Consider the following 26,018-nt stretch of genomic DNA (forward strand, 5'->3'; position numbering starts at 1 on the left):
AGAATTTGACAATAGGCGACGCTCACATACCTGGGTGTACAGATAACTGAAGACGGCAGCTAGGAGGAAGATAAAACGGAAACGGATAATGCTTGTTAACAAAACTTACTTCTCTGTATCGCAGGTGTTTGAATCCAAAAACATCCACAAGGAAGTTAAGTCCACAGAGAATAATATAAAACCAGCATACGACCAATAGCAACATATGACTTAGAAACATTGATTATGACAGAAAAGACAATAAACCTTTTCACTTTTGAAAGAAAGATATTGGAACCCATTTGCGATAATGGTACATGGAGAATAAGGTTCAACCACGAATTATAACAATATTACAAACAACCCTCTACAGTAAATTATGCAAAAATACAAAGATTGCGCTAGGCAGGTCACTTTATAAGAATGGATAATGACAGAACACCTAGTAACACACTTATCGGAACTATTATGAGACGTCGGCCAGTATGAAGGCCAAGGAAGAGGTGAATATACGTAGTGAGAACCTACTAAAGAGATATTGAGGGTGGACAACTAGCGAAGAGCAGCTAGGGACAGAGATACTTGGAAGTGGATACTGGGGGTGGCCAAGGTCCGATTTGGGTTGTAACACCATAGGAGGAGAGAAAAAAACTTGCTTTTGTACATACAGTGGTGTTAAAAAGTCCTGCATCACCTTACCAAATACGCGGTCTGTCGTCGATTTTTCCTTGTTCAGCATACTTCTTAATGACTCTAATTACTGTAGATTGATTACAGTTTACTGCGGATGCTATTTCGCAACTAGATTTGTCGTTTTTATGGTGAAAAATAATTTCAAAACGCTTTTCGTTCGTTAATTTAGTTTGTTTGGTCTGGGATGACATTTTGACCTTTTTATCAAAAATCAAAGAGCGAATAAATGTTTTAGGGTAACTACAGTGTTTATATAGTCCAAATATGTGGCAAATTTGTCATTAAGATTCAATTTAATAGTACTTTAACGACTTAATAATCACCTCATAATTTTCTCGGATTATGCGAAATCCCTTCAATCAGATTATTTTAATCTTTTCTGTAGAATTTCGAGCTAGTAATTAAAAAAACATTAGTAAGTATACCGATAATGCTAATTACAAGCACAAACTTAAAATGAATTAGCGAAAATATACAAAAAACTAGTGTTAAACCTCAAAAACTATAAGGCGCTTAGGTGATGCAGGACTTTTTAACACCACTGTATATCCAAAGTGAAAATACAAACCAAAATATAACAAAGAGAATACTTACTTGTAATTAAGATTTCATTATTTTGAAAATCTTAACATAGTTACTTTTATAATTTGCCCTTGCGGTAATAGTCTAGCTATACGGGGACCTCCGATTTAAGCAGAAATCGAAAATGTGTACTTTCTACTCAGTTTATAATGCATTTAAACAATCAGATTCTGTATTTTAATGAAAATTTTTTCTGTGATTCTCATTTAAAAATGTTTCCGTTTAGACACAATTTTCAAATATGTCCTCCATCTTGATTGTGATGTCACTTTTCAACCAAGGTTGCCATATTTTCAAAAAAATATTTTTTCCTGGAAAATTTGTAATTTACTGGTTGGGGAACATCCATAAACTACGTCGTTGAAAAGGGGGAGGGAAGACTTTGCTTATTACGACGGTATACGACAGGGTGGAGGGGGCCATAAGTGCACATCCGACGTCGTTTGAAGTTCACGAATATAAAAAATATATCCTATTTTAGAATTAAAAAAAAATTAGTATATTTATCGCATACTTTTCATTTTGTTTTTATCACTCATAGCCTTAATAATATTGCTAGCAGTTTTATACAGACTAACAAACAATAAAACATTGTTCCATGTCTTTACACAAACGCCTCCTTTCAGAACAACGTCTGGAAGCAATAAATATTAAACTGTTCACTTATTTACTGAATACTCTGTGTGAAAGAATTCTACAAGAATGAATAGAAATAAAATATTCTATTCTATTTAGTTAGTACATTGTATCTATTTATACTTAATAAAAGAAATGGCATTGGAATCAAAACAAAATAAATATTAAGATTTATATGATGCAGTTAAGAAAGCATAGGAACTCCGATAAAAGTGTTGTCTTTTGTCCCAATAAAGCTAATTATTAGTTATAGTATAAAGTCAATTGAGAGAAAAAAGTACGCGGATATTAATGAGCTACATAGTAATACTGATTTGGATACATTCGTAAATAAACTTGGAAAGCTAACTAAAGAAAACCAAGAAATAACATGTTGCAATTGCGACGTCAACTGTAAACGACGCTTTACGACGGTTTAGATTACATTGGGTTCGATTTGGTCAGGTTATGATTTAGTCGTTAAGGAATATTTACGCAATAACATTAGAGATTTGAGATGATTTTGTAAACAATTTTATATTTCTAAGAACTTTGTTGTAAATTCCGATCTGTTTCTTATTTTTTCCCACTTTTTAAAGGTTTTTTTGTACTTTCATCGTTTCCGAAACAAGAATATTAAAAAAGTCCTTTTTTCACTTTTTTAGACTGAGCTAAAGAATATAAATTACATTTTTGGCGATCCCTGGGTAGTTAAACTTTTACCAATCTGGCAATGTTCATAAATTTTGTAGATTAACGCATAAAGATTCTGTTTGTATCTCTTAAATAATAGTCTATTCTACCTACAAAGCGTCTTTATTAACGAAAAAATACATAATACAAAATTATAAATATGCACAATACGTTCCTAAATTTGAATATATCTTTTCAAATTTCGGTTGTGTTCAGATTCTATATAAAACAGAGTATTTTAAAAAGTCCGCACCATGTTTTATTATTTCCGTAATAAATCCCTAAAAATCCAGCACAAGAAACGTACAGTTTAAACTACTCTGTGGAGATAATATAAAAAAAAACATATGTAAAAATAACAAAATAGAATGAGTCAATCATACTAACAGTCACATTTTAACAAGAATACTAACATATTTTTGATAAAATGGTTTCTTGCGCAAATGGTACCTTGTCGGTTAAAAAAATCAGTCGATATCGTTCAGCTGAACACATTTTTTTATTAGTTTAAGTTATGTATATGCTGCAGAATATATCTTAATTCGTTTACATAAAAAAACTCGATAGTTGCATGGTATTTGCTTCAATTTTTTGTTTGTGTTATCCATATCTATAAATGGGCAAAGTATCAGAGACTAACAAACTTTGAAGAATGTTTGGAAGAGTTACTTAGTTTTTTTTACGGGATGCGTCACAGCCAACCTTACGCCATTCCTTCTTGACCTGAATTTCTCAGATGCCGTGAGTCGATGCCATGATATCTCCTGATACTTTTCATCATTTACTTTCTTTGCCCCGCTTAGCTTTCATATAGCTTGTTTAACAGTACGACTAACCTCTTCTTACCCTTCTGCAACTCTTCTGCTCATATTCGACCCATTTAATTCTACGACAATCATTCTCCATTCATTGTAAATGCTGTAACACTACTAGACTGCCTTAATGTGTCAAATATACATATATCTAATACACTGGCAGCGATAGATCTTTCAGAAAAGTAAGGTTGTTATCGTAATATCATTTGATATCTTGCGTGTTACTCTTTAGATACTTCTCTTTATAGGTATGAGTAAAGTCATCTATAGTGCAATTCAAAATACAGTGTTTCATTTGAAATCTGTTGTTTTATTTTTCCTGGTTTGTATTTTAAATCAATTTAACCGTCAAAGTACACATTTGCTCCTCATCCTGGATGACAGATCTGGATACTTTTTCTCGCAATAGAGACCTAAATATAAGAACTAAAGTATTTGTCTCAATATTATGTACTTTGGACATATCTAACTACAAATTTTATCAAGGAGTACATGCATTTACAGAGCATGAAATAACAATGTATTTTTTTATTAATAAGGCAGACAAAAACTTTTTCTTCGAGAACTAGTAAGCGTAGTAGCGGAGTAAATAGACGGTCCGTTTATGATTCGATATCCAAAAAATACCTACTCGTTAAGATTCTTTTATATGCTAGATTACTATCTCCTTGTTAACGAGGGCGTAGGTCTCGTAAGCCCATCCGTTATGTTTTTAATGAAAGTAGAAATATTTGAGTTGAATTTATTTTTTAGTTGCCCCACGTTGGGCGCCCAAAATGTTACCCCCACCCTTCCAGCAGCTGGCAAGATTTCTTTTTAAAATCATATACTTTTGCAAACTTTGGATTCAAAAATTGTTCATAAAAACAGCAACAAAACATATGTATGGAATATTGCGCTGTAAGAGTGGTTTTGACAAAAAGACGTTAATTCCTATTTAAATCCCTAAAAAGAAACTTTGACTGATAAGAGTATTTAAAAGAAAATGTCTTCGGTACTTTAACCTATTGTTAATTACCATAGAAGGCCAACACTGAACAAAGAACTGTTCCTTGATTCAGTTTGAAAAGTTTAAACTCCGTTCATCTTACCTGCCGTCATGACTTTCCAACACCATTGATGATCTGTTAACACTGAGTAAGTGTCATTTTTAGCTCTTTACATGCACTTGTAACAGTACTGTAGCGGCTCCAGATCTTTTTTTTTTCTACTTTCAAGAATTCGAAATATTTAAACTCCCTAGAAAACCCATATTTCTAAAGTACTAGTTAAAAATACTTGCAACTTATTTCTTAGGTTTTTTTTTAATTTCTAATAATAGTGAAAATTTTGATTTTCATTATCGGAATCATTTTTGTCTACCTTACGAGGAATATACAACGTATAATACTAGTATTACAATATTATTTAGTATTGTATACCTATTAAAATGAAATCGTATTGCGTCTATTGCTTCAATACAACCTCACATGCTAAATGATTATCATTTTATTTACAATTCTTATACTATCCTCTCACTATTACACATTATCGAAACCTGATTTCAACTTTCAATCCTGCCTAGCATAAAATATTGTAGATTCAGTTGGTATTGCTACTAATTTTTTAACTTTTTATAATTTTGCAACTGCCCCTAATCTAGAATTTATTTAACTGTGGAGAAATTCTGTGATTGGTTCTTGTTGGCCGACACCCAGTCTGTGAAAACATCCCTGAAAAAAAAAAGAAACACTTTTAGCAACGGTTAAGGCTATGGGTACATAATTCACAAATATTTTACGGCTATCCCTACTTTTTCTGTCTTTACACGGCAAATTACGTGTAGTAAAATTTTCACTGGTATGGAAACTGCAGATGTAAACATTAGGTTGACAGTGACATTGTCATTAGAAAGTTAGAGATGGCTATTTCGGTTTCGTTCAGTTTTTGAATGTTCTTGGATAACCTTTACTTGTATAAATGATAGGATTATTTTTTCACTAATTATGTATTCAGTGGTTACCATTATTTATATACTATACAAATAGTCGAAAAAGAAAAAAAGTTTATTAGCGGAAACAGAAGACCAACTTAAGATATGGAGGAACATATTATCAGAAGAAAGTCACAGGCTGTTAAAGTCATTCTTCAGAGTTCCCAAAGCTTCATATACCTGGGTAGAGAGCTAAATACTCAACTAGGCCAATGAAAAGAAATCATAAGGCGCATTGAAATAGCAAGGTCTGGTTTCATGAACATGCGTAAAATGCTCTGTAACCCCAAGCTATCAGCCACAATAAGATTGAGAACACTAAAGTGTTATGTGTGGTCTCTATTACTATATGGCTGTGAGACCTGGACATTAAAACAGTATGACGTTAACAAATTGAATTTATTCGAAATGTGGATGAACCGCCGAATGTCAAGAATAAGCTGGGTCAGTAGAACCACGAATGAAAAATTACTGAAAATAATAAACACACGTTCTCATCTGGTCAATACTATCAAAATTAGATAGACGTCACATCTAGGGACGCATAATGCGCCATAGGGAATTTGAGCAGCTCCAGGTAATATTAAATGGCAAGATCGAACGTAAAAGGGGTTAAAGAATAAAGAAAAAATCTTGGCTCCGAAACATCAGAGATTGGACCCACACAACAGGAAATGACTTAATTCATCAAGCCCAGAATAGAGAGAAATTTGCCATATTGACCGCCAACCTCAATAGAGAAGTCACTTAGGAAAAGGAGCCAAAAATATCATTTTATTATTTTTCTTTGAGAAAAAAAAAGCGTTAAAAATCTCCGTAAAAAGCGAAGCCTTTAATTATAAAATCTTAAAACCATCTTTATTAAAATATGAAGCCAACATTTAATAATTCACCCAAGAAAATGGGCGGAATGCATAAAACGTAGTAGCTGCTATTGCTTCAGCAAATAGTCACTACTTTGTAGCATTTTCTTTTACATAAAAGTAGGTGCGTTTGTTGAGAAGAAGTTACTACACAACAGAAGTACCTACTACTGACCAGAAGTATCTACTACAAAGCGTTACGCCAGCCGTGTCTGCATTACACCAATCGTGATGGAATTAGTTTTCCATGTGCTTGTGATTTGTGAATTCACATTTTTACGTACCAAATTATTAGAATTGTATTAGTGACTCAGATCCGAAGCGACAAAAGAGTTACGCGAGGATAAAAATGAACAATAATTGTTATTTGTTAATCTTCTTCAGAATTATTAAATTTTATTTGATAAAAGAATTACCCAAAAATTAAGAATCTTCTTCTTAGATTGTAAATTTTTCTATGACAGACATTCATAAATGCTGTCATATTGTAACAAAACAATACCTACGCCGAAGACGTCCACCCACCAACTTCACTTAAACTGAAGCAAAATACTACTAAACAAGCACATACTTCAAAAGCGTAGTACATTCTTCTATGTAGGCTGGTAAATAGTAGCAAATACTACGGAGAAAAGCAAATGCTTTTTAAGTGTAGTGAAATTTTCAAAAATTTAATATGTACTTGAAGCATTAGCATTTACTACATTTTATGCCACCATGGGCACTTTACTTTATAGCTAAACTCGTACCTCTTTACGGTTATCGGAAAAAACTCTTATAAAATATTACTTTTATTTGAACTTTAATGATTTGAAATACTTGGATTTTCCATAAACAATATATAAACAATAAATAACTTTTTATTAATTGTACGCCTTATATCAATTATTATTTTTCAAATACACTATCAATATTTAATAAACAACTCTTTGATTGATTTTATTATCATCGTAAAAGCGTTAAAAAGCAGTAGCAGAATGAACTGCTATATCAAAATAGCGGGTCGGATACATCTCTACTTGTCACTGTCTTGAGTCTTGTCATAACATTATATTCGAATGAGTGCGTTGTATGACAAAGATTGCGAATGTTCGATTTCCACGGACATGGTGTCCATTTTTTTTTCGAATCCTGAAAAAACTAATAAATATTTTAAAAAAATTTAAACACAAAATGAAGGACTAAATTATTGTCGAGGGCCGAAAGTCCCTTAGAATATATAAGAAGTCTCTTACGAATGAGATATTGGAAATTAAAAATCACACTACATTTTCTCTGAGTTTTTCACCCCTGTAACTTTTTAAAATAAAAATTATAGAAGTTCTCAGGGACTTTCGGCCCTCGCTAATAACGTAGTCTTTCATTCTGCGTTTAAATTTTTGAAAAATACTTATTAGTTTTCTCAGGATTCGAAAAAAATGAATCCCCATTTGAATAGCATTGCAGCCGAAAATACGTACCGATCCTCTTAAAAACAATATAACAGGTGGGATGAAAAGTTCGTAGGCTGACACATAGATGGCACTACTGGTATTAAATCCATCTGATTTATGGTTAGCCCCAACCTTCAAAAGATGCGTTTATAAATTTGACAGCTGTCGAACTATGAGTTTATGAGATATAGCATTTTGAGTGAAGCATTTCGTGTCATAACAAAGCATTGCTTTTTAGCAAAAAAAAATACTGTTGAAGCTAAAGTTTGACTTGATAAATATTATTTGGACTCTGCACCAGGAAAATCAACCGTTGAGAAATTGTTCGCAAGTTTAAACGAGTCGAAATGAGCACCGAGGACAATGCACGTAGTGGACGCTCCAAAGAGGCTGTTACCTCCAAAGAAAACATAAAAAAAGTCCACAAAATAATTTTGGATGACCGTAAAGTGAAGTTGTTCGAGATAGCTGAGACTTTAAATATATCAAAGGCAAATTGGATATATTGTGCATGAATATTTGGGTATGCGAAAGCCCTGTGCAAAGTGGGTGATGCGAGAGCTCACAATCGATCAAAAACAACAACGAATTGACGATTCTGAGAAGTGTTTGAAGTACTCAATCGTAATAAAACAGAATTTTTGGGTCGATATATTACAATGGATGAAATATGGCTCCATCATTTCACACCGGAGTCCAATCGACAGTCTGCCGAGTGGACTGCACGTGATGAACCGACTCCAAAGCGTGGAAAGACGCAACAGTCGGCTGGCAAGGTTATGGCATCAGCTTTTTGGGATGCGCATGGTATTCATCGACTATCTTGAAACGGGAAAAACCATTAACAGCGACTATTACGTTGCGGTATTTGAGCGTTTAAAGGAAGAAATCGCGAAAAAACAGCCCCATTTGAAGAAAAATAAAGTGCTATTTCATCAAGACAACACACCGTGTCACAAATCGATAAAAATGATGGCAAAATTTCATGAATTGGGCTTCAAATTTCTTCCGCAGTCACCGTATTCACCAGATATGCTCCCACCGACTACCATCTGTTCGCTAACCTCAAGAGAATACTAGCTGGAAAGAAATTTAGCATGAATGAAGAGGTAATCGCAGAAACTGAGGCTTATTTTGAGGCTAGAGACAAATTGTATTAAAAAAATGGCATTGAAAAGTTGTATGATCGCTATAATCGTTGTATCGTTCTCTATGTAACTATACTGAATAATAAAATCAAACTTTACCAAAATTTTTTTTCTATGTTAGCCTACGAACTTTTCTGCTCAACGATTATGAGTTCTGTTTACTAAATAGTTTAAGTTTTGAATTTTGTCGCTGCAAAGCTGCAGTCGCTGTCCTGTGCAAGCACACGTGGAAGAAGCTTCCAAGAGAACTGCAGAATAGCAGACATTATGTACGGCCTTCCCCAGAAACATCTACTAGTAGACTTCCAACATTGGAACAAACCAAATCAGATGGCAAACATTAAGCCATAACGGTTCTTCTCAGAACCAACACTGACAGTAGCGAGTATAAATATTAACGGCATCACTACAGCCAAAGTTGAAATTCTGCAAGAACACGAAACGTGAGGTATTGTGCATCCAGGAAACCCACAGACCTAACTGCAGCGAGACCAAAAACCTCAGGTATGAAACTGATTGCGGAAATAGCACACAACCTTGGGGTGCGGTATTTGTGAAAAGTCAAAACTCAGCCTCCTCTGTGGGAAAAACGAGCATAAACGATATAGAGATTGTAACCATTGAGACTGAAAAATGCACTATAACCTCGGTATCTAAACCACCAAACCAACCCTTTATATTTTGACCCATATAACTTCCAATCACAATCCAAACAGCTTATACTGGGCGACTTTAACAGTCACAGTTTACTTTGGAGGTACACAGATTAGTCTCACATTAATCCATGATCCTAAACTTCCAATATCCTTTCAGAGCAGAGTTTGGAAAAGAGGATGTAACTCGAACATCTGTTTTCAAGCACTAACCACGATGAACCAATATCGAATGATACCAATATGAACGAATATCGATGAACCAAAGTAGGATATGATCCCATACCAAAAACCCAGGATAAACCAATTGGTATAAACATCTTTCCAATTGTCAGACCACAGGCTATGCCATTCAGGAGGTTTAACTTCAAGTTCAAAAATAGATTCTGCTACGTCAGAACTTCAGACATAATAGATTCTGCCACGTCTTAAATAGTCCAGAAAGCCACTGCGCATCCGCTAGGAAAAATATTCTGATTCGGATTTTTTGCACAATCTTACTCAAAAAGGACTCCTTTTAACAAATTTCCATGTTGCCAGGACCAAAAGATGGTCAAACATTTTTTAAACGTTTTTTTTTGTTTTTTTTTCCAAAATGATTTTTTTTGCATGGAAAAAAGTTTTTTTAGGGTTTTTGGATCATTCCAAACAGAAAAGGTCTTTAGTGGCTTTTCTCTAAAAATGATAGTTTTTGACATATAAGCGATTAAAAATTGAAAAATTGCGAAATCAGCCATTTTGAACCCTCAAAAACTATGTGAAAAACTTAAAAGTTGAATGTTGCCAAGGTAGACAGATATTCTTTAAATATCGATTGATGAAATCCCGAAGAGTTTTTTGCAATACAATATTCAAAACTCCTTTGTTTTTTAATTGCTAATCAAGCGTGCGCGACACTATTTTCCACCGACAGTATGGTGCAAATGAAAGGAATAAATTCGTTATTTCGTAAACCGGCGACTTTAAGGAAAAATCACGAAACAGGTCAATTTTTATTTTTAAGTTATGATATTATGGCATATATGGTATACTAGTGACGTCATCCAACTGGACGTGATGACGTAATCGATGATTTTTTTAAATGAGAATAGGGGTCGTGTGCTAGCTCATTTGAAAGGTTCTTTAATTCTCTATTCATTAATATAAACATTTACATAATTATTTATACAGGGTGTCCTAAAATTTTTTATGAAATTAAATTATTTGACAAAAAAAGAAGTAGGAGTATAAATAATTATGTAAATGTTTACATTAGTGAATAGAGAATTGAAGAACCTTTCAAATGAGCTACCACACAACCCCGATTCTCATTTAAAGAAATCATCGATTACGTCATCACGCCCAGACGGATGACGTCACTAGTATACCATATATGCCACAATAAAAAATAAAAATCGACCTGTTTCGGGATTTTTCCTTAATGTCGCCGGTTTACGAAATAACGAATTTATTCCTTTCATTTGCACCATACTGTCGGTGGAAAATAGTGTCGCGCACGCTTGATTAGCAATTAAAAAACAAAGAAGTTTTGAATATTGTGTTGCAAAAAACTCTTCGGGATTTCATCAATCGATGTTTAAAGAATATCTGTCTACCTTGGCAACATTCAAATTTTCAGTTTTTCATATAGTTTCTGAGGGTTAAAAATGGCCGATTTCGCAATTTTTCAATTTTTAATCGCTTATAATATGTCAAAAACTGTCATTTTTAGAGAAAAGTCACTAAAGACCTTTTCTGTTTGGAATGATCCAAAAAACCTAAAAAAACTTTTTTCCATGCAAAAAAATAATTTTAGGAAAAAAACAAAAAAAAAGTTCAAAAAATTTTTGACCACCTTTTGGTCCTGGCAACATGCAAATTTGTTAAAAGGAGCCCTTTTTGAGTAAGATTGTGCAAAAAATCCGAATTAGAATATTTTTCCTAGCGGATGCGCAGTGGCTTTCTGGACTAAAACCAAATCCAGGAAATTACAAAAAAATTGTTAATAAAAATGTGTCCCAGTGTGTTTTCCAAAGGACTAATCATAGCATAAGAAACGATCTATGCAGCCGGCCATTTTAGCCAAGAAACGGTTGACTGTGGAACAGCCCTACTCCAACAGCTGAGTCAAGCTACTCAGTACCAAGTCGCTACTCAACTTCTTGTGAAGGGGAAAACTAAGAACTAAAACCGTTGATTGAATACACGAATACATTCGTGTATTCGTATTCAATCAACGCTAAAACTAAAGGAAGACAAACTACCTAGCACCTCCATTTACACTGAAAGAACTCCACGACGGTGTGAACAGGCTAAGACACAGGAAAGTGTGGATGATCAAACATTGCAGTGAACAAATAAAGCATCTAGCCCAAGTAGTAAAAAAATGGATCATGCCGCTCAACAGGTCCTGTAAATTCTTTCTTATAGGATCTCTAATTCAATTTCATCTTTACTTTTGGTTCAACTCTTGTATAAATCATGTAATTTTAACGTTGGTAGAATTGTTGAAAACTGTCAAAGCTTTCCTGTCAAAAATAACATAGAGATGCGAAGGAAAGGCTATGAATGGAAGAAGGGATGTACTGTAGCATTTGAATTTTACATCTGTCAGCTCCAACTACCTTTGAAATTGATGACGCATTGGAGAGATTTAGAACAATGGACCAATAAAGTTTTTACATTAAATCCGTAAATAAAATGAAAACCAATGTTTCCATGATCATCTGAGCTGAATCGAGGATCAAAAGTATTGTCTGCGTTTGCTGATGAGCTAGATGCAGTCGCTCATTCTACAAGAGAGATGTGAGACATGCTTTCACAACTCAAGGACGACAAGTAGTCTGGGTCTTCCAATAAATGAAGAGAAGAGGAAATACATGCTAGTAACCAAAAATCCAAGACCAAGAGTTAGGCAGAACATAACTAGTAATGGCCACAACTTCGAAAGTGGTAAAAGAGTTTCAATATCTGGGGACCGTAATCACAGATGGCAACCACATAGAAAAAGAACAACGACAGCTGCGGAATAGAGTATTATACTCCCTATCATCATTATTACGATCTAAGCTGCTAAAAAGACAATATAAATTAAGACTGCATGTCAATTATTCGCCCAGTTGTTACATATTATGGAAGTGAAACATGGACTCTACATCAGCGGCCAATAAATAAGCTGCTGGTACTTGAAAGAAAGGTTCTCAAAATTACATTTGGTTCTCAAAGAGATGAATTGACAGGAGAGTGGAGAATAAGCCGTAATGCTGAATTGGTGACTATATGGTACTGAAAACGTCGTCATAGATATACAAGCTAACTAGATAAGATGAGCAGGTCATGTGGTAATATAAGAGGAAGGCTGAGTATTAAATAATCGACAGATCAGACAGAAAAAGATCAATAAGCTACCCCAGAAAAAGATGGAATGATGATGTTGAAGTCGATTTATCTAGGATTGGGGTATACCAATGGGTAATGGAAGCACAATATTGTAAAAGCTGGGGCTATAGTGGATGTGGCGAAGACTCAACCCGAGTTGTAAAGCCAATCAAGTAGAATAGTAGATAATCAAGAAGAAGAGCATTTCCAAGCGTTCCTATTTAAGCAGATCTTGCTATGTGGATTAAGCAATATGGTGTATTGTAAATGCAAGGATAAAAGTAATGACTGATGAAAATTCATAAACGTGAGTGTAACTAATTATCTTTAAAGAATGATATAGTTACTTACCGGCAGTGGCTGACGACGCATTCATTACTACAGTATTCGTCTTCCCATTCAGGATTAGTTATGGCAGGGTTGGGGCATCCGTGACGTATACAAGCATTTTGTGGTCTCATTCCGGGACCTTGTCCAACATTAGGTTGGGATACTGATGTAGGGATGGAAGGGGCAGGGGCTGAAACGGGAGGGGAACTGGATACCATCGGTGGGGGACTCATGTGTTGTTGCATGTGGGGGGATTGCTGTTGCATATGACTATGGGGTGATACTGAAACGTGTGGTTGCTGTTGCTGTGGTGACATTGGTACGTGTTGCTGCTGAGGAACCTGGGTAGAAAAACGAATAAACTACATTAAATTAAAACCATCAAAGCTTTTGATAGCGAAATTTATATGGATATTTATGGGGATTTGTATCCGTGTACTTAATAGGTTAAAATTGGTAGATGAAATCATATTCTCTACTGTTCTACCTTGTGTTGACTGTGATGGTGGATATTTGTTACAAACTGTCCCATTGCGGTCAGTATATTGTACATCTTCTTATTCAAGATCTTGTATTTCATTTTCCGAATTTTCGTTTCGTCTTCATAATCATCAACCTCAGATACGTGATCTTCTCTTCAAAAAATTCTTCATCGACTAAAAGCTCTTCATGACGGTTACTAAATTGGTTGATTGATCTTCGTTTTCTGAGTCTTTTTATTGTGCTAAGTGCTTATTATTCTGTTTTTCAAAATTTTCACAAATTACTGTACACCACCTTGTCAACTCTAAACTTAAAGCGATCAAGACCAGAACATTAAAGACACATGACAAACGCTTCAGAATAATTAAAGGATCCATAAAATCCAATAAAAACAGCCTTCTCAGAAAAATAAACAAAAAAAAAACAGAAAAAATTTGAAAACATTTCTGGGTACCGATGGACCCATAAACAATGGATGTGTTTTCTCAATTCAAATAATAAAAAATGATATTTTAAAATGAAAATACGTTAAACTGGGTACAAACATTATTTTGATGATCTCATGAAACATCAGGTCGCAAATTTGCAATACAATAAAGATATAAAAATTTGAATTTTACTAGTGGGTCCAGGCATACCCTTAGACAATGGAAAGGTTAAACCGTGGGAAATTTATTTCCAGCGTTCTTATTGGATCCACTTATTATTGATACCTACCATTAGATTTGATTAAATACTCCCTTAGAAGCAATACTTACCAAATTCAAACTGTGGCAAAAAAAGTAACTGCATGGATCTCCTAACAAACTGGCATAACAGGGAGTCTTGTCTTGCCAAAGCGACGCGTGAGAGAAATTTTTGCGGAACCAGAGCTAAGCTCACTAAAGATACTGCAAAACGTGAGGTTCAAAAGTGACTAGAAAGGAGTCATACTAAAATAGATGACGAGCCACATTCGGGCACATATATTCGGGCAAATAAATGCAGAGCCTACTTGGATGCAGTTGAAAACTCTACCATAACACTGAATACAAAGTCCATTGAAAGAGTGAGCAAATTTAAATACCTGGGAACGTGGCTTTTTGAGGACTGGACATCGGACAGGGAAGTAAAATGTTGCATTGAGCAAGCTCGACAAGTTTTCGTGAAATTCTGGAAGGTACTGACCTGATCACAGTTCGATCTTCAACCGAGACTAAGGTTTACTAAGTGCTACGTATGGTTGGTGCTGCTATATAGCGTAGAGGGCTGGACACTCAAAACGAGTGATATAAACAGATTAGAAGCCTTCGAAATGTGGCTTTATTGCCGTATCCTAAAGATACCACGGACGCCGAAAATCACAAATGTAGATGCCCTTAAGAGAATCAACCAAGAACGCCAACTTTTCGAATCCACTAAGAAAAGGAAAACGGCATATCTGGGTCACATCATGCGAAACGAAAAATACCAGTTCCTTCAACTTATAATCGAGGGTAAAATTGAAGGCAAGAGAGGAATAGGACGCAAGAAAATGCCCTGGCTCCAAAACATAAGGCAATGGGCAGTGATTAACGACATAATACAATCTCTGATACACATTGCAAGAAACAGAGAGTTAATGGAAAATGTGATCGCTAACATCTATTAGTGGATTTGCATCTAAAGAAGAAGATTCGGGCACATAACTACCAAGAAACTAGTAAACAGTATCAACAGAAGACTCTTCAGTGCTCTGAAAAATCTCAATAATCCAAAAGTTAAAAACGGACTGACAAAGCATCTAACAACAAAGTTACGGTGAATTAATGTGACTTGCTTACTGATCAGGAGCAGAAATAAAACCACTAAAAATTTTACCGGAAAAGATCTTAAAACTCCGAGTAAAGAAGCTGCTGGCTTCGCTAAAAGCACACGACTGCATAAAAGAGTTAAATGGAAAGCCAGAGTGCAGTACAACAGTCCTACGATCAAGTGCCTAAGACTTTTGTGTCTTGCTTGAAAATAAAACATTTCTTTCAACAAACTTTCAACAGACATTAAACATCGTATGTATTATTGTATCTCCTCTCTACAGGTAACGCCAGAGTGATCCACGTTGGTGTGTAAAGATGGATACTTCAATCTCTTTGTCCAAATCTATCCAGAATATGGAGAGGGCATTAGAGGCTGATTTTGTTTATGCTTTTTTTCACTGAACTGCATTAAGGAATAAACAGGGAGAAACATGTCAAATTTATTACTTACCTGTTGCATATAACTATTGTGTTGCTGGGACTGTTGCATGTGTTGTTGCATATTCATGTGGTTTGGCACAGGCCCCATTCCTGGCTGCATCATTCCCTGATGTCCCTGTTGTGGCGACTGTGGCATGCCGCCCATCATGGGAGGTTTCTTTCCAATTGGCGATTGGGCGGGAGGGGTAGCAGACGGCGGGGCAGACATGGGCGGTGACGGTATGGTACCCTGTGGTTGGTATGACGAATATTGTTGTGGTGCGCCGCCTTGGTAGTTCGGATAATTACTGTACATTCCCTCGTTTTCTCCAGCACCTTTAGATACTAAGCTCGCTCTGTAAGCGGCCAGAGCTTTTAAGTATTCCTTCTTGGCAGCCTCGGTTTTCTTCTTGTATACCTACGATTAAATATTTATGTCAACAATAAGGAAAATTCTTTTCACGTTTAATTTTGATTCGAGAGAACATAAGATAAAGCGGACGTATATCAAGAAAAATTGGTAACTAAGCTTACGTAAGTCACCATGACAAATGTAGAAGAATAAATAAGATGTAAGTAGTGGGGAAGATCTGTATCTCTAAAAATGGTCACACTTTTTTGGCGGCTCAGAAGCTATACTAGCTGTGAACATCAAAGGTACCGTAAAATATTTTTACATACACACACAGTTAACTAATTGATAAATTTTGCTTATAAACTTAAAATATCCAATACAAACTTTTAGAAAAAAAAGTTATTTGAACTTTCACACAATTTTGAAAACATCAAAAAAATTTTAGAGAGATTATTTCAGATATATTGCACCCTGAGTGCAGGACTGCAGTAAGTCAAAATAAGTAAGTTTCGAGATAAAGACGATTTTGTTTATTTTCGTGCTAATATCGGTGAAATAAGACACAAGTTGTAAGAAAAATTAACATTTAATTATGATTTTGCATGCTTTTCAGCCTATATTACATTAACCAAAAATAGAAATTTAAATAAAATAATATTAATGCAAAAAAAATTACGAATTTAAAAGTTACAACACTTTTGCACGGAAAAAATTGTAAAAAGTGTAGACACATTTACTTTTACAGTAAAACCTGTGTTACCGGCCACCTGTACCAACGGCCAGTTTAAAAATTCCCCAAACCAATTATGTATATCTACAAAAACTGGCAATACCGGCCACCTTTCTATATCGGCCAATAGTTCTTTCATTTTTAGTGGCCGTTGCTGACAGGTTTTACCGTAGTTGTTGTCCTCTTCTCGTACATCATCTTGTGCCAAAATATTTTTATAAAAACTATGGTGGGCTTCTGGTATCATACCAGAATGGCATAAGTATACCAAATCTTTCTTTTTGACCATTTAAATTTTTGGCTGTTCTTTGGCAAGTTTTCTGAGAATAGATATTTTTGACCTCTCAGTATTGTCAATACACAAGTTTTAAGATAACTGTTTTTCCTTTCATGAGAAAAAATACTTTTTGGTCGTAAATAATTAGTCTTAATTGATGTAGTTTTAATCCAATCTAACAAATAAATGTGTAAGTATGTATAAGTAAGCAATGGTTGATAAAACTATAAGAAAACATGACTGGCCTTTTGGCTACGCCAGTGCCATTAACTTAGTTAAAAAAAAACAAATAAATGGTCAAACGACATCGGACACATCTTATGGAAAATAAATATAATATCACACAAAGGACATAAAATTTACATGAATATATTGGTCTCGAAAATCTTTGTTTATTGTCTCAGCCGTTAATGCATTACGTAGACGCGCTGTATATTAAAATTAAACACCACAGATATAGATATTAAAATAACAAATATCTTACTTTTTTCATTGCTTGTTATTGCTTGTTATCGAATCCGTTGCAATGTTCCGTGCAAAACTGTTGTAACTCTGTTACATTAGAGTTACAACAGTTTTGCACTTGCACGGAACTTATGTTCAAAAACGCAAAATAGTTAAACTGTTGTTGTTCTAATATTTAGCCCATTAAGCATTTGAAAGTTACTAAAGCTTTACAGGGGATAGATATGCATGTTTACAATCGAATTCCATGATTACTTCATTTTCATAAAATTTTGAGTTACTGCAGTCTTGCACTGAGGGTGCGATATCTACTAATACAAAATTTTTCTTGGGTATTGATACAAGCGAGTTTTTTTTTGGAAATAGAGTTCGTCCGCCATACGTTAGAGAATGGAATAACAACGGTGCAAACTGCGTAAAAATAATTGTTCTTTTATACTTTGTGTTTTCTTTCTCACAACTATACCGATAAGAAGGATAAAGGGGACAATGTTGTTTCGAAATACGTGATATGAGAGCACTTTAAACTGTTAAACCTGTGTATGAAGGTATAAACATTGTGTATCCTGTACAATATCAAGTTTTTTCTAAAAAAATAGTGTCCGTTAAGTTAGGTTCTCACAATAGGGCATTCCAACACTTTGACGTTTATAACACCGCTGAGAGTCAAACTGTCAAACATTGTATTTGTTTATATTTGTACCACTTGGTTTCTTAAGTTTTTTACCGTTAACAGTTTTTTAGTTGTATTTTCCGAACATTTTGTTGTAGATGTTGTGTAGTTTTTATTTGTAGAAGTACTTGAACGACTTGATTTAGTTTTAAGCAGTGAATAAATAAACACAAGTGAATATTTTCGAAAGCTTTTGGTACATTTACTAGTAGGTACAAGCTGCTCATGCTCAAGTTTGGCAAAATAAATAATATAGGTTCATTTTCCCTCAAAGTGTCTAAGTTAATCTACGTGTAGACAGTTTCCCAAGCGTAAGTAACATGGACACACATAGTTAGTTATTTAGCATTTTTATAGGACGTTTTATAGCATTAACCATTGTCTTTGTCTCTCAGATGATAACTTATTCAGTTGTTTTATGCTTAAAATGTAGCACTGATTGTAACTGATAAAACTGAACTTGTTCATGATTACTTGGCTTTCCACACTTCAAAACACAACAGAAATGAAGCATATAATCGTTTTAAATTAATCCTTGTACAAAACAAAATTACAAAGAAACGAAACTAAAATGATTTAAAACATATTAAGAACTGATAGAATAACATTTATGTTTGCCCCCCAGCCGCCATATTGATTTAAGTTTGACAGCATATTGGAATGCCCTATGGTATTGCATATGGTATTATTCTATTGTTTTCGTAAATCTTTTAGAGATGTTTTAAATTTTCTTCCGCCTATTTTAAGATATCCATTTTTCTTAGATTAATTTTGAACTTGTAATTAATTTAAAAATAGACCAAATCACGATCCCAACTACATCCGTTCTAAGACGTACTTAATGCAAAAGTGATTTCTTCGGAATAGTTCTTCTTCTCTCGAGGTCAATGCACAGAAAGTAATCAAATAAAACATAATTAAGTTTAATAAAAAGCATCCTTTTAAAATGTGTGTGTGGTCACTTAATTAATATGAACATCTGGAAACAATTAAAATATAAATAAACTCATTAAAAAAGTAATTTTAGTGCCGTTAATTGAAAGTCCTGGGATGAAAGAGCTCGAACTGGTACATCTTTGTTGGTCATACAGGATGATTTATGTAGATTTGGGCTATGTTTGTGATTTAAATTGGATTTGAAAATTAGTGAGATTACAAACGTAACCAACTTTTTAGATAATTCCAATATCGCTTTTTCCTTTTATACAGAGTTTACTGGAAAGCCATCCAAACTGGTAAAAAAATTTAAGTAAATCATTAATTCAAAAAACAGTAAAAGAGCTCTAATATTGTTGCCCAAGCATGAGGCTCTAGACTTTTTCTGTGGGATCACGAAAGATGTCATAAGTAATGAAAAGGTGCCTACAGGTACGTCACAACAACAAATAGAATGCTACAGGACAAAAATAATCCCGGACAAAAAATCCCCACAAATTATCCCTGGACAAAAAATCCCCACAAATAATCCCCTGACAAATAATTCCCGGACAAAAAAGCCCCGACAAATAATCCCCACAAATTGTTTTGAACAAAATATCCCCACAAAATATTCTGGACAAAAAATCCGTACGAAATATTTGCTGCCGAATAGTTCTTTAAAAATTTATTTTCTCTCTCTAACTTATGTACACTCCAATTTGATTTTAGATTTATTTATATCAATTTACTCCGTTATTATAAAAATTTCAGACTTGTCGCAATGATATGAAATGATCGTAATTTAGAGACGAATCTATTCATGTAAATTTTATTGCATTTGAGTGACATTCTATTTTCCATAAGATGTGTGTGGTGTCCTTTACAAAAAGAAACAGGTTTTTTTGCATTACAATCAAGATTATCGTTTTCAGGACCAGCAGTTATCATCACGAATAGGTAATGTTTTGAACACAGTTAGTCAAAGTAGAGTAAGTTAACGATTTAAGCGAATAATTACAATATGATTCCCACAGCCTTAGCTAGTTCCCCGTATCTTCCACGATTTTTGAAAAAACTCACTCTATTGTCATGTAAAATTTATAGCTTTCAGCATGGAATCGGAATTTGAAATTTGGTAATCGAAATTGGAATTCATGGTTAATCTTAATTGATAATCATTATTTTCGTGCCGAAAAGCGGATTCATGGCGATTGCTATAACTCTCATGCACTGAGGCTGAAAAACATTTGAGTCGATTGCATTCACGGGAAAACTTTTAGAGAACTATTCGGCAGTAAATATTTCTATTTTTTGTGGAGATATTTGGTGCAAATAGATTTGTGGGGATTATTTGTGGGGATTTCTTGTCCGGGGATTATTTGTAATAGCTTCAGGACAAATCAATAAAAACAAAATCATGAACAACAATAAAAAGAAGCTTTACGACATCGAATGTCCTTACATTTACATTAAACAGAAAAATATACTTACATTTTTGTGTTCGGAATCTAGAGCGTCCCACATGGAAGCCACAATTTTAGAAACTTCACCAAAGCTAGCGTTTGGATTCTGTCCTTTGATAGCTGCTTGAGTGTCACGAAAGAACAGCGCGTACGCTGAAACTGGTCTGCAAAAAATTAAAGATTACATTAGTCATGGAAAATATCAGCTATGAATAGTTAAAAAAAATGATATTTGTTTTAATAACTAGTTAATATACAGTGAGGACGTTTAAGTTGGAATAATTCATTTTCTCGAGAATAGGCGATTTTGGAGATAAATCTTGAGACAGGTGGATTTTTATTTTTAAATTCCGGTTCTTTGGCATATATATATATATATATATATATATATATATATATATATATATATATCATACTAGTGACGTCATCCATCTGAGCGTGATGACGTAGTCGATATTTTTTTTTAAATGGGAGTAGGGGTCGTGTGATAGCTCATTTGAGGTTGTTTAATTCTCTATTCAGTAACATAAACAATAACAGTTATTTATACAGGGTGTCTAAAACATTTTTTTTAATTAAAACAATTGATATAAAAAAAAGAATGTATGTAATTTATTAAATTCAAAATACATTTTACTGCTGTCAGAAAATAGAAAAAAATGTTTATTTCAGAAATAAATATTGTTTTTCGCTTAAACTCAAGTTACAACTGCTACCCACCTGCCTCTTGGCAGTTTGACATTTAATTTAAGCGAAAAGCAACGTTTATTTTTCAAATAAACATTTTTTTTCTGTTTTTTGACAGCAGTAAAATGTATTTTGAATTAAATAAATTAGATACATTCTTCTTTTTGTATCAATTAAATTAATTAAATTTTTTTTTTGAACCCCCTATCTAAAGAATTATGTTAATGTTTATATTACTAATTACAGAAGTGCATAACCTTTCAAATGAGCTATCACACGATCCCTATTCTCTCCCAATATATTATATTGGAGGATGGCTAAGTACGGAATGTTAAAAAAAAATGAGATCTATGCGTCAAGATGGTAAAAAAATATAATCTCACAAAAAACACAACAAAAATGGTAAATTTATTTTAATACAATACTTCCTGAGAAAAGACCAGAATTCCCAGAAACAGACACCAATTATTTTATCCAAAAATCTTTTTCGTCTATCGGAAAAGAAGTCTCAGAAATTAAAAATATACCCAAGACATTAAAAAACGTTAAAGCAGCAGGTCCAGGAAACATCCCAGCAGAATTGATTAAAAACGGAACAAATAACTTTACTAAAATCTATAAAAACTGTTCCAAAATTGTGTTAATGGGAACAAAATTTCGAAAAGAGTGGAAATTGTCACATCACATCAACCATTGCAGATGGAGTGCCCTTCAGTACTGGTCGAGGTAGTCTCAATAAGCTGCCTTTGCGGAGATTTCAGAACTCTTGGACTAGTGATGAAGGTATGAGATAGACTGGGTTCCACATAGCAGTCCATCCAAAAGTCTTACAGCTTACAGCCCATTGTAGGATCGTGGTTGAAACAATAAAAGACAGAAATATACCAGAATGATGTAAGTGATTCTGTGGGACAAAAATATTTCGAATATCTTCTAGCCACGGGAATGGACTTTTGGAGGACGTCAGGTGAAAGATCACGTCCAGAAAGAGTTACCAAATCCTCAGATTTAACGCTGAAAATACAATGATTGACCACATAAAACAGAAGCAACTGCAGTGGTAAATACGGTCACTTTGAGAATGGGAAAAGATTGATTACCAAAGATACTAGACTGGACAACACAGGAAAGGAAGCTAGGACAAACAATCCCCGGACAAATAATCCCAGACAATAATCCCCACAAATTAGCCCTGGACAAAAAATCCCCATACAAATAATCCCCGGACAAATAATTCCCGGACAAAAAATCCCCACAATCCCCTTATCTAATTTTTTGTGAGGATATTTTGTCCAAAAAATTTTGTGGGGATTATTTTGTCCGGGATTTTTTGTGGGGATATTTTGTCCGGGAAATATTTGTCCGGGGATTATTTGTAGAAATTTTTTGTCCGGGGATTATTTGTCCGAACCCCCAGGAAAGCCGTGGAAGAGGTAAACCACGAACAAGTTGGAGAAAGTGTATGAATGGTGAAATGTGGTCAAGTACCAAAACACAACGTAGTGGAGACTAGGAATCGGAAGTCGACGTAAAACGTTATATGTTACCGATACAATATCAATAAACATTATAAATATTGAAAGAGCTTTCAATTCACTATTACCTGGATGAACACACCTCAAAACATGAAATCAATAAAAGATCTATGCGTAAAAACAATTAAAGGGCTCATTTTAAAGACTTTACAGTTAAATTTATTTATAAATGATCCACAGACAGTACAAGCAAAATAAAAATTTCTAAAACATACTTTTGAAAATATGTTTGCGTAAGACAGGTTACAGCTGATCCCCTCCTCCGCTCTCTGCAAGTCTCATTTCTAACACGACGTCTATTGATTTTTCCGATGTGCTATTAAATCCTATTAAAATGTTGAAATGCCATTTTCCCCAACTGCACTTCGGCTTGGGGTGCGTCGACGCCACTTTGGAGAGGGGTGGAGACAGAGACGAACTCACATTAACAAATGTTTGTTCGATGTTAATTGATGTATTGTGTGTTTATGTATACAAATACAACTGTATTTACTCTAATATTAATATGATACATTGTTTAACATTCATTTTAAGGTTAATAAAAAGGGTTAAATAGGTAAAAAAAGTCTAAGGAACTAAATAAAAACAAAAGTGTAAATCTCAGGATTCAGGCCTGTATAGCCATATCTCGAAGGCTTCAAGTTTTTCTCCATCGCTTCAGTAAGTGTCCAGGATTCAACTCCGTAATATAATATTGAGAAGATATAACATCGTAGGAGTTTTATTTTTTTCTCCAGAGTAAAGTTGTGGTTTTTAAAGAGTTTGACCATGTTGTTGAATGCACTCCTATAGCCTTCTCTATTTTTACTTCATTGTTCGTTTACTATTGTTCCAAGATAGGTATATTGTTTTAATCGGTCCACTGGTGTATTCTTGATAAGCAGTTATGCTGAGGCCACAGTAACGTCTAATGCCGTTAATTAACGCATTATTTCCATTACAGCAGTGATATCCTAAGTGGTCCAGGTGGACCCCTAGGGGTCCACGAGGGACTTAACGGGGGTCTACGTTGGCGTGAAATAAAAATAGGGGTTCACAAGTTGTATCCACGAAAATTTTGTAGTGATTTGGTGTTTATTTAAACAAATTTGCATTTTTTTATCGTAAAATATCAATGGAAAAAATAATGTTTTATTCGTCGGGACTCAAAAATGTCATTATAACGCATTATAACAAGTTATTTTGATTAAAAACAAGTTTTTGATCAAATTTTAGTGTGGAAAACATTAAAATACCGTTTTTTACATTTTCCTCCATTACCAAAATACATGTATTTCCATTTGACTGAAAATTTGCGCAGAGATAGCCAAAATACAGGACTTTAAGTGGGTAAAAGAATTTGTATAGTTTTACAATACAGAAAGAAATACGTGGAATAATATCAGAGTTAAAAATATAGGCGTCTACTGTAAGTACAATTAACTCGGAAAATATCGACAGTAAGAAAAAAATGATTAAAACAAAATTGTAATAATTATTGTAAACACGATTTATTTAGAACAATTTCAGTTACCTACTCGACTATATAATTTTGACTCTGAAATTATTGCATGTAACTTTTCTTGTATTGTACAACTACATCTACAAATTCTTTTAACCATTTAAAGTCCTGTGTTTTGGCTATCTGTGGGCAAATTTTCAGCCAAATAGAAGAACATATGTATTTTGGGAATGGATCTTCACATTTGGGACGAGTTTTCAGAATATGGTAAAAATGTAGCAGCTAATGTAGCAGTAGTAGTCTACCGAAACCAGTAAATTTTTTAAAGTGGTCCTCGAGAAAAAATAGTTTGGGGACCTCTGCATTACAGAGAATGCAAATAATTAGATAATTAACGGCTTTAGACGTTACTTTGGCCCCAGCATTAAACGTCTCTAATTTTATTTTTGCTGACGACCATGAATTTAGTTTTTGATATGTTTACTTGTAGTCAAAATCTTTGACTTACTTTATTTATTAGTTTCTGTAAAGTTCAAACTGTCTGCAAAAATAACCGTGACGTCTGCATAGCGGATGTTGTTTAGGAGTTCTCCATTTATGAGTATTCCATGTTCGCAATTTTCCAAGGCTTCACTAAATATTTCCCCTGAATATAAGTTAAATAATATAGGTGAAAGTAAACATCCTTGTCTAACGCCTCGCAGAATCTGGATCGCTTCCGTCAGTTCATCTCCAAGATTTGTTCTTATTCTGGCTGATTGGTTTCAGTATAAATTTTTGTATTATACGCCGCGCGCCGATCTGTATCATCCATTTGGGCTTTTGTTAGAACATCCATCATTTTTTGGTGTTGAACTATATCAAATGCTTTTTGGTAGTCCACAAGCAGGTGTAAAAGTCAAATCCCTGCATCTTTGGAACAATACCAGTAAAATAAAAATTTATACCATTTTTATTCAGTTGCAATGCGAAGGCAAAACAATCCCACTTTTCAATTAGAATACGGAGTGCAGTCCAGTCCCTTGAATCGAGATTTTCGGCTCTTATTGGAGCCTTCATCGGAAAGAACGTAGGCACTGTTCTTCATATTTTAACTGATTCGTATCGAGAGGTTTTCCCACCCATTGCAACTGAAGTGATGATAGTAGGTGGCTAGCGCCATCTGGCATTGAAAGACGAAGTAGTTTTCAATCCTAATAGTAAATTATTAATATTGAAAATATTAAAAATATTACTAAAAGATTTTTAAATTGAAAACTTATTGGTACACTTTCTTGGTGACACCTCCAAGACTTCTAAAATTTGCAAGTCAAATGGATGCTGCAGTGAAGACGAGAGGGAAGGAATTCTACACTATGCAATTCACATCCCCCGTCTGCAGCTGGTAAAGTTCCAACGGAAAAATGCACGTAGTTACTCTACGGAGTAATAAGACTATAAAATAAAAATGTATACCATTTTTATTCAGTTGCAATGCGAAGGCAAAACAATCCCACTTTTCAATTAGAATACGGAGTCCAGTCAATCAGAATACCAGTAAACTAAACAGAGCATCTCTTGTACCTACGCCTTTCATGAATCCAAACTATGTGTCTTGTATTCTCTCTTCGCATAGCTTATATATTCTGCGATGTATGAGTTTAAGAAAAAGTTTTAATGTATG

General features: G+C 34.2%; 1 protein-coding gene across 11 annotated transcripts in view; it reads right to left on the minus strand.

Annotated features, from left to right (window-relative positions):
- Positions 1 to 2,666: 2,666 nt before the first annotated feature.
- LOC114340088 (TOX high mobility group box family member 4-A-like) overlaps positions 2,667 to 26,018 on the minus strand; it is a 605,389-nt gene continuing 582,037 nt past the window's right edge. For 8 of the 11 annotated variants that reach the window (XM_050647328.1, XM_050647325.1, XM_050647322.1 and 5 more), the window contains 4 exons: positions 20,721 to 20,856; positions 15,843 to 16,229; positions 13,155 to 13,495; positions 2,667 to 5,089 (listed from right to left, as the gene is read on the minus strand). In XM_050647328.1, the coding sequence (XP_050503285.1) occupies positions 5,023 to 5,089; positions 13,155 to 13,495; positions 15,843 to 16,229; positions 20,721 to 20,856 (931 nt within the window). In that variant the 3' untranslated portion in view covers positions 2,667 to 5,022. Of the gene's footprint in view, positions 5,090 to 13,150; positions 13,496 to 15,842; positions 16,230 to 20,720; positions 20,857 to 26,018 lie in introns of those variants that run through there. The other 3 variants (XM_050647323.1, XM_050647332.1, XM_050647324.1) reach the window with 3 other exon arrangements.

The sequence above is a fragment of the Diabrotica virgifera genome, chromosome 3 (assembly GCF_917563875.1).
Source record: "Diabrotica virgifera virgifera chromosome 3, PGI_DIABVI_V3a".
NCBI classification, from domain to species: Eukaryota; Metazoa; Arthropoda; class Insecta; order Coleoptera; family Chrysomelidae; genus Diabrotica; species Diabrotica virgifera.